At 40.6% G+C, this 10,730-nt stretch overlaps 1 protein-coding gene across 1 annotated transcript in view; it reads right to left on the bottom strand.

Annotated features, from left to right (window-relative positions):
• AK9 (adenylate kinase 9) overlaps positions 1-10,730 on the bottom strand; it is a 171,706-nt gene that overhangs the window by 149,656 nt on the left and 11,320 nt on the right. Inside the window, exons 3-5 of the mRNA XM_019538185.1 lie at positions 4,209-4,272; positions 1,552-1,604; positions 1,064-1,160 (exon numbers count right to left, since the gene is read on the bottom strand). Of these exons, the coding sequence (XP_019393730.1) occupies positions 1,064-1,160; positions 1,552-1,604; positions 4,209-4,272 (214 nt within the window). The remainder of the gene's footprint in view (positions 1-1,063; positions 1,161-1,551; positions 1,605-4,208; positions 4,273-10,730) is intronic.

The following is a 10,730-nucleotide window of genomic DNA, read 5'->3' on the forward strand; positions in this document are numbered from 1 at the left end:
ATCGGCACCACATTGGCCTTCTTCCAGTCTTCTGGCACTACACCAGAGCGCCAGGAGTTTTCAAAGATCTGTGCCAGGGGCTGGGCTATGACGCTCGCCAGCTCCTTGAGTACCCTGGAGTCTATTGGATCACTAAATGGAAAACTGCTTTGCAAATGTCTGCATCATATCAAAAACTTTGAAGAATTGTGTAATGTTTAGAGTAATTATCCAAAGAAGCAGAGGTGTGGCACAGCAGATCTGCAACTGTGAGAACCACCAACACACAGGGCAGCACTGGCTCCTATTGTGCCAATAGCAGCAATGTGGTTATCTATTTTTGTGCTGCTTCTCTGGTAATCCCCCCACAGCTAGGCTATTGCATAGATGACTATTGTAACCACCTAGAAGCTTTGCATATGTTTATGTATCCGGACATTGTTCAGAAGAGCTGGAGAAGTATACTGTAATCTCACCAAATGAGCAGATGTCTGTATAGAAGGAGTTTTGTAAACTAGAATTTAGCAAATGTTCATGCACGATATAATGTGCCCACTCTGCTGAAGCTGCCTTATCTCTTAATCTGTTGGAGAAGCTCTAAAGAGGTTCATTCTGTTGATACAGAGAGATAGGGCCCTGTGAACTTTCAGCAGATTAAGTCTTTTTCATCTTCATGACAATGAGGCTTTGGAAAAACTACAGCTGAATATATTGTTTGCTTTAAATGAAAGTCATAAATAATTTTGGATGAGATCTCCAAGAGATACTACGTTTGTGAAATAAAGTGTGTGGCAACCCTGCCACCAGAGCCTGAACTATCCTAGATGAAGATATTACCACCAAAATTGCTGTTTTCTTGGAAGATAGGTGAGGTTACAAGGTACAAGATACCAAAGATTCAAATGGAGGACCCATACATTGGGAGAAGACAAGATTTGAATCTCCTAGGGTGCGTATACATGTACTCTGATGCGTTCTAATTAGAATATTTAAAAACTAATGTGCTGAGGATTTATAAGATGAAAAACCTTTTACAGGGTTGTGGCAGCATAGTTTGAGAGAACAAAAAAAACAAACCACCTACCAAAATGAGCAGCTTCTGGTGTCTCAATCTTTTTCAGAATCATCCTTGTAACCAGTTCTTCAGAGATACTTTGACCTCTATAAAGCAATTCTTGACACTAAAAAATATAAAATATAACTTCTTAAAATATCTGTGTTCTGGTCCCATTCTACCACCATTGCCTTTAATGGGAATAAAACTGAGCCTGATGAACATCGTGAAATATAATGCAAAAATTAAACGTTTTTTTGGGGGGGTTGTTTGTTTTTTTGCTGCTATTCTTTTATTAAATCAACTGTATAGCTGGGAAAGACAAGCTCTGGGGCATGAAGTGCCCTTCCTTAGCACATTTTACCTGAACTCTTGTCTAACATCTCTTCCAACAATGCAGTTTGTTCAATAAAAGATATCAGAAAAAGGCCTTGCTTCTTACATATCTCCTCAACCATCACAAATAGAATGACACTCCAACCTTACTACATGAAATTTAATAAAAGATACATATTTACCTTAAGTCCATATTCTGTTCCTGTAGAAATATTTTCTTCTATTACTTCCAAAGCTAAAGATTAAAATGAAAACAATTCACAAAACATATTTTGCATCTATATAGTACATTTAAATATAGAAATCACCTAGAAGGGCTGTCTTAATTAGCAACTCATACTATCATACTGCAACTACCATGAAATCCATTGCTGAATATTTGAATGGAAACATTTTACATATTAAGGATTCAAATTTTATAAGAAGAACAAACAAAAATGTCAGCTCTAAAAACAGCCAGTTGAAAAGAAGTTTATATAAATTAAGAGACACAAAACTGGCAGTAACAACAGGCCTCCTAACAATGTTTTCAGTATGACTTGGTGAACTGCAATGATGGGTTGGACCCATAAGAATGCTTTTATAAATCCTTCTTATGTATAAGTCCTATCAAAGTCAAAGAGAGTGCCCATAAAAAGAGATGGAAAGATCTGTACCTAAATGTATATTCATGATTTTGTCCATTTGGAACAATAAGCACTTTTCTAACCTGTCTATTTTCATGAGTAACTGATCATTAAATAGCTGTACAATTCTTTTTTTCATTTTTTTTACCACATGAAATGTTTTGCATCAGGTATCATTTTTGTTTAGAAAAGTTGTATGAATTTAGAATTCTGTATTTTCACTGATAGAAAAGCTAAGAGATTTAATAAAACTCCAACTTCACTAAGATTTGAACTCAAAGTCTTCAAAATGCAATAAAAGACATTTTATTTGCTAAGTTGTAAGACATTTTAATCAAGAGAATCTGAAGTATTCTTTTGACCAGTAGAGGGCCTCCATTTTTTAATTAATTCAAGAAAAACATTTATAATTTAAAAAAAATTAAAAAATACAACATCCTAAAAAGAGAAGTATTTTCCAGAATTTAAGAAGTATTTCATTTTTTTCACTCTGCAGTAAAATCAGACAATCTCCTTGCATCCCACCCAGTCTACACATAACTGCTTTTAAAACACAAAACAGGGAAGAAGTGAAACACTCTGTACTCAGCAATCCTTGTTGAGCTCTCATGCTCATGCTGATAATTTTGATTATATCTAATATCAAACTTCTGAAGCTGGAGCACTGCTATGTTTTTTTTTTGTTTTGCTCCAGTAACTACAAGAAGTTGCTTGATACCTAAGCTCTTTTTTGCCTATCAAAGTTTCTAGCCCTTTTCTTCAAAATGCCTTTAAATGACCAGTGCTTCTAGCAACGCATTTGCTGTGGCAAAGAATTGTGCCAAGAAATTGCTTTGTACCTGCTGACCTTAAGGGCAGAAACAGTCACAGCTGATCCTCTTCACTGGGCGAAATGCACATTGCCCACTGTACTACAATGGGCAAGGGCCCAATGTGGGACAAGAGGTAACATGCTCCCCTTACTAGGGAATTCCGCACCTCCTTCACTATCCCACACTTCCTTGCTGGGACCAGCACTGACTTGTCCCTCCAGGTGATGCATAAATCAGTGCAGATCCCAGCAAAGAGTTGCAGGGACCCATGCAGGTTCCTGTGCTGACTTGTAGAGACATGGGTCAGTGACAGGCAGTACATGTGTTTCCCTTGCCAGGGGTTCCCCACCTTCCTCACTGCCCCATGCTTCCATGCTGGGACCTATGCTAATCCATGTCTCCATGTGAAGCATGGGTGGCACCAGGTCCTAGCAGAGGCAAAAACACCTCATGGGGGTGTGTCTCTTTAAGTGGGGAAAGCCCAGAGTTCCCTGCTTACTATGATGTTCCTGGGGCACATCCTGTAAGTGGGGAAAGCCAGACAGATGCTCCAGGGACTTGAGGGACCCAGTCCTGCCCAGGAATTCCCAGGGTGTACAGGACTGGGCCCCTCAAATGTAGGCAGGGAACCTGTTGCTACCAAGCAAACAGGTGTCCACTGCAATAAAGTGGCCCAATCTATTACCCATAAATTTTGGGCATTTGGGGGCAACAAGTGGTACAGGGATGTCTGTTTCATTCATCCTTGTGCTGCCATAAACATTTTTATGGTGGCACAAGGGCAAGAAAAGGCCCTCTGTTTCCACCCTTAGGGACCTTCAGGAAGAGTAAATTAGGGAAATGAAACTGAATAGTGCAGCAAATCATCTTTCTGTGGGCCAACTGAACGCTGCTGGGTAGGAGAATCTCTCCCTGCTCCCACTGAATGACCCCTCAGATACTTTTTGGCTTGAAATTACAAAGGCAAGAGCACCAATTTCCTTCTATTTTTATTTAGATTACAATATAGTTATAAGCCCAAGACATGGACTAGGAACCCAGTGTGCTAGGCACTGTGCAAACACAGAGAAAGATACTCTCTAGCTCCGGACAGGGCTCTGCACTCGTGTAGACGCCACTGATTTCAGAGAAACTCCACATGAAGATAAGATCTTACAAGACTGGGGTTCTGATTGGGTCATTAAACATTAACATTCCCTTCACAAAAGAGGGGAAAACTGCTTTGTTTAACAGCTTTGTGGCATAGGCAGATGCACTTGCCTGGTTCAGCACCTGTCAGATAATCTGTTGGCCCACTGAAGTCAACAATGTATCAACCAGCATTGCAGGGAATATGAAGATTACTCTAAACAAAAACTGTGATAAAGCCAGTGCTGTGCTCTGGATACCAATGCTATTTACCTTCTATGAATGTGCATTTCCATATTTGTGCTATTTTTCTTGCTAATGTTTTCTTCCCAGAGCCCTTCAAAAGAAAAAAAATACATTTTTGCTTAAATCTACTTTGCCATTCCTAATAGACAATAAAATACAAATGAAATTTGAGCCCTATTATTTGTCTTTATATTACAGTTACCAAAAAAATACCAGGGCATTTTTTTTTTAATATTACAATAGCAACTGCAAGCTCTAGTCAAATTTAGGCCCTCTGAGTTAAGCAATGGAGAAACACAACAGGTCACTGAACAATATATACTTCCCATTATCCTTTAGTTGATTTTATTTACATTAAATATGCTTGTAAGTCTATTTCAAACCTCTGCTACAAGTTGACCATACATTTTTACAAAGATTTTACTGGACTGAAATATTAAATCCTTGGTCACAGACCAAACTCATTTTTTTCTTTGCTAAATTTGATCAAACCCCTTCACTTATGCCTAAGTAAAGAAAGATTTGTAAAGATAGAGAGGCATGATATCTGAAATATTTTTCCACTTAAGATGTACCCTACTCTGAAAAGTGGCTCTGCAAAATATTCACTTTCTTACTCCACAGATCTGCTGCCCATTTATATCCAGTCTTACCAGCTGACTTCAGTAATAAAATACTTCTCCTGTGTTTTTATTTTTGTTTTGCCCTGAAAAGCCAACATAGCAAAGAATAACAAACACTCTGATTGCCCTTAATTTATTATGTGTTGCACAATATTAACAAGGTTATTTTACAAGTTTCATGTTTCACAGATATAAGGCCTGCTAAAACTTTGTTATCAATGATGATGATACAAAAGAAAGAAGAAACCCAGCAAGTCACAAAAATGCAAGAAATATGAAGTTTCACAATGACATTTTGAAATAACATGTCAGAATGGAATCACACCAAAGATGTCTGAATATTAAAGCATTAAACAAGACATGTTAGTCATCAATAAAGATTCATAAACCTGGTAAATTTGTAAAAGAATGTTACAACTGAAAACTGTACTCTGTACATATGCAACATTACACTACTATGTATAACTTATTTTGATAAAAAATAATGCATAATAGTCCTCATTTTGCCTCATAATTTAAGCGATTCTGTTAATTTTGTAAGCATTTGTATCTTACTCCCTTAAACATGCCCTACAATAGTTTTCTGCCCAAAGTTTAGTAAAAACTTAAGTGTACTTCTGGTCCACTTCACAGTCTCCCGGAGAGTACGCAGGAGGGCCCCCCATGTCTCCCTGGCTCAGCGACTGGGTCTGGGGGTCACCTGGGATCCCCCCATGGCTGACTGCCGAGCTGGGGAGGCACAGGGGGGTCTCCCACATTCTCCCCGGCGGACCCAGAAATGCACCAGAAGTATTTCCGATCCACTTTCAGGTTTACCTCCAAGCATGCGGGGGCCCCCCAGCACTCCTGTGGGATGTTTCATCCACCCCAGCATTGCAGTGTTCACAAGCCATGCTGGTACCTCGAGGTATGTAGAAAAACATTTAAAACTGTGTCTAGGTCCGAATTGCTGATTCTCCAAATTGTATCAAATCTTCAGATTTTGATTCGGCCAAATTGAATCAGGAACAGCGATCCAAATCAACAAATCGAATCGCTGTCCCTGATTTGGGCCGAATCTGAATCCAAATTGAATAAGGCCCATTTCACACACCCCTAATAGCTATGACAGCTCCCAATGGAGACAGACATCGCTTCTACTGGCAGAGAGTTATTTGCCAGTATTTTTATGCCATTTCCCAAATAAAAGAGAATATATAAGCAAGAGGAACTGTCAGCATACACTATAGCCTGCATATACAATAGCTTTTTGCTAGGCTAAAAACAGTATAAAAATTATGTTGCTTAATTGATATTATACAAACAAAAGTTTCTATGTAGAAGTGGCTAGAGTCTGATACATGTGATGGAAAGGTACCCGCCTTAGTTTTGGCTTTATTGTTTGTTTTCAAGCTAGTATTTTCTTAGCTTTAAAAGAAGTCCGTTGTAATATGGTGATGGATGCTCGTTAAACAATTGCATACATAAAAAAATAGTGTTACCAGAAAAAAATAATGTTTGAATTTTTTGCCTTTTGTTTAAATTCTGGACTTCAGCACTGCACTAATGTACACAGGTTTGGGCCAAATATCATTTATAAAAATTTATTAAAGGCAGCTTTTCAGCTGAGAATACTCTGTGCTTCCACGCCCCTGGATATAATAAAGCATTTTCTTTAAATAAAATACTTTATGTTGTGTTGCCCTTAAAAATATAAACTTCCTCCCATATTTGCATATAGCTATATATCTGGAGTTATTTAAGATTAGGCAACTAACTCTTTCTTAGCTTTCCAGTGAGCTCAATGGAATACAACAAAATGGGTGCTTATTACCTGGCAATTACAAATCATCTTAATCTAAGAGACCGTGTAACATTTCATTTCAGAAAAAGAGAGCTTTTAAATTACAACTGTAATACATTACAAATTACTTAAACAGGATGCCTTGGTTGATCTTTCCAATTAAATGGCTACCTGATTTAAACAGAGATTATCGAAATACTGTTTAGTATTATTATATCATCATGTATCTGTAATGCGCTATGATCAACTAAACAGTTTAATGGGTCTATTTACTTATATTTTGTCCTAAACCTGCAAATTTGTCATATTTTAAATATTAAAACATTCACTTGAACATAAACAAATTAATGACCACATTAGGATTTAGGAAAGTAGGGCTGGAAGGGACCTCATAATATCATCTAGTCCAACACCCTGCTCAAGACAGGATCATCTCTGATTCAACCATCCCACCCAAGTGACCTGTCTAACTTGGTCTCAAAAACTTCTAAGTTGGAGATTCTACAATTGCTCTAAGTAGCCTGTTCCAATGCCTGACCACCCTCATTGTAAGAGTTCCTTCTCACCTTCAAATTCAATTTACTCTGCTGAACTTTGAGCTCATTGCCTCTAGTCCTGTCCTCTACTACCACAGGGAAAAGCCCATCTCTATCCTCTCTATAACTGTCCTTCAGGTATTTGAACACTGTTATCAACTCCCCCACTTAATCTTCTTTTTCTTAGACTAAATAACCTTAGTTTTTTCAGCTTTTCTTCATAAGCCTTGTTTCCTAGGCCCCTAACCATTTTTGTTGCTTTGTGCTGCACTGCTTCCAAACTGTCCACATCCTTTTTGCCCAAAGCTGGTCACAGGAGTTTAGGTGAAGCCTCCCCAGTGCTGAACAGAGTGAAAGCATCACTTTCCCTGCTCTGCAAGTGACACTTCTGTTAATACAACCCAGCATGCTGCTGGGTTTTTTCTTGGCAACAAGGGCACACTGCTGGCCCATATTCAGCTTATGGTCTACTAGAACTGCCAAGTCCTTCTCTGCAGTACTGTAGCCTAGCCAGTCATTTCCCAGTCTGTATTTGTACATGTGATTATTCCTTCCTAAATGCAGGAGTTTGCACTTGTCCTTGTTGAATCTCATATGGTTGATTGTGGACCATTTCTCCAGTTTATCCAGGTCACTGTGAATCATAGCCCTGCCCTCCAGAGTTCTTGTAACCCCACCCAACTTGGTGTTGTCTGCAACTTTGTTAAGCATGCACTCAGTCCCATTGTGCAGTATCTCCATTAATGAAGATATTAATTAACACCAGACTTAGGGTAGACCCCTGGGGAACACCACTCCATACCTACTCCCAAATAGACACTGAGCCATTGAGGTGCATCAGTCCCCCCAAAACTCATTATCATCATTAAGTACAAAGATCCTTAAGTACTTTCAGCTAGTGTGTGTAGTTTCTCAGTTTGTTAATGAGAATGTTGTGAGAGACAATGTCAGAAACCTTGCTAAAGTCAAGGTATTTCACATCCATTGCTCTCCCACCATCCACAGAGCCTGTCACTTTATCACAGAAGGAAATCAGGTTGGTCAGGCATGACTTGCCCTTGCTGAATCCATTCTGGCTCTTCCTGAATACCTTGTTTTTCTTTAGGAGAGAGAGCTGCAGGGAACAGGGAAGAGATGCCAGGAATGGTTGCTCAGCAGCCTGGCACACACCAGATCCCAGAGCAGGCATGCCATGCCATGCTCAATGCACAGCATTTTAAAAGCAGCCTCTCCCTCTGGATTGGAGGAGAGATCCCTGGCAGAGCTATTTAGGGCCCTGGTAAGGGGCAGAATGGGGAGGATGCCATCAGACCACGGTGTGCTCTCACTTCTGGGATAGCTAGAAACTGGAACTGAGAGACTCCTCCAGCAGGCAGGATTGCAAGCCTGCAAGCTGAGTGTGGCCAGAGGGCCATTGAAGAGTCCAGCAAGATCATCTGGAGAAGGCAAGGAAGATCCCTAGAGCAGCATGCTTATAGGCTCGGCAGTGCTACGCTTACTAGCACCATGGCTGAAAGAGACTTGGGGGTCATGACTGACCACAAGATGAACATGAGCCACCAATGCAATGTTGCAGCTGGCAAAGCAAACAAAACTCTGGATTGCATCTATAGATGCTTCTCAAGTAAGTTTCAGGATGTCATCCTCTTGCTGTACTCAGCCTTGGTGAGGCTGCAGCTGGAGTACTGTATCCAATTCTGGGCTCCACAATTCAAGAAGGATGTTGAGAAGCTTGAGAGAGTCCAGAGGAGAGCCACTCACATGATCTCTTATGAAGAAAGGCTGAGAGCCATGGGACTCTTCAGCCTGGAAAAGTGCAGGATCAGAGGGGACCTGGTGGCTAACTATAAGTACATAAGGGGTGTGCATCAGGATCTGGGGGAACATCTGTTTACCAGAGTGCCCCAAGGGATAACAAGGACCACTGGTCGTAAACTCCCCCAAGTCCATTTTAGGCTGGACACAAGGAAAAATTTCTTTACTATCTGAGCCCCCACAGCCTGGAATAGACTCCCTCCAGAAGTGGCGCAGGCACCTACTCTGGACTCATTCAAGAAATGTTTGGATGCTTATCTTGCTGGGATCCTTTGACCCTAGCTGACTTCCTGCCCCTAGGGCAGGAGGCTGGACTTGATGATCTTCAAGGTCCCTTCCATCCCTAATGTCTATGAAATCCATGAAATCTGTGAGAAGCTAGAGTCTCCAGTTACTGACATGTGGCTAGTGAACTGCAATGATTACTAGTAAGAGCCCTATGCCAGACAAGAAAGCAAAGAATCCAGATGAGTACTTAAGTTGATATTTTTTGTGCTTTTACTTTCCTTTTTCTTCCTCATGTTAATTATATATGATGCCCATTTTGAGTGAGGAGATATTCCTCCCATGGCTGCATCAAGGACTCAGTTATAGCCCCAACTAAGCTGTGTCAAAGGGGAGGAAAACTAAGGTTTATAATAGGGACGGGGACATCATTCCCAAAGCAGCAGGAGGCCATGAACTGTGTTTTGTTAGTCTGCTGTTTTTCTTTTTTGTCCTGGGTTGAGGTTATGCCTAATGACCAGCTATTGTTGAAAGTCTCATGTGCAGTTGTCCCTTCACTATCAGTCTACACTCAAATTTAGAGCTGCATGGAGCCCACAGAAATAGAAGAGAGGCGGAGACACCAAACATTCCTGCTGAAGTACATCTGATGTGGTTAGCGTGGGGTAAAGGGGAGGTTGGAGCCCCATAAAAGGATTGGCCTACAGCTACTGGGATTACCATTAGTCGATTTCCTCCAGTTCCCAAGAATTTATGTGATAACATCAAAGTCGTGGCAAGTGAGAGCACTCCATCTGAGTGGACTGGACTACAATGCTTCTAGACAAATTAGAAGTGGTGCAGGCCTGCCATATTCTGAACAGGCAGGGTTTCAGCCTCTTAAAGGAGAGTGCCCAGATAGTGCCTCACAACAGATTCTTTGAGGACCTGCTCCATGATCTTTCCAGGTATTGAGGACAGGCTGACTTGTTTATCTTTCCCTGGATTCTCCTTCTTCCAGTTCTTGAAGATGGGCACTATATCTGCCTTTTCTAGTCAGCCAGGACACACCAACCTTCATGGAGTTCTCAAAGAGAATGGCTCAGACATTACCTCAGCCAATTCCTTCAGTATCCTAGGGTATATCTTATGTAGGCCTGCCAGCTTGAAAGCATCTAGCTTCTGTCAAAAATTCCTAACCTGTTCTTCTGCTACTCTAGGCTGCTTGTTTCCTTCCCTGTAATCTATGTTGCCAACTGCACTTGTTATCTAGTAGCCACCCCTATTTATGAAGGCTAAAGTAAAAAAGGTGTTAAATACTTCAGCTTTCTTTGCATCATTCACAACTAAATTGCCTTCCACATTCCATAAGGGACTTATGGTTTCTCCGATCTCTCTCTTACTTTTGACATGTTTATAGAATCCCTTTTTATTGCCCTATGTCTCTTGCTAGCTGCATCTCAAATCATGTCTTGGCCTGTCTAATTGTAACAGCTGCAAAGCTTGCCTGGCTGCAAGCCAAGTGGGTGAGCTGTACTTAAGAGCTCTGCAAGAAAGGGGCGGCACAGCTTTGCAGAGAGTGCATAAG

Source organism: Crocodylus porosus, unplaced genomic scaffold (assembly GCF_001723895.1).
Source record: "Crocodylus porosus isolate Cpor-Errol unplaced genomic scaffold, CroPor_comp1, whole genome shotgun sequence".
Lineage (NCBI taxonomy): Eukaryota > Metazoa > Chordata > Crocodylia > Crocodylidae > Crocodylus > Crocodylus porosus.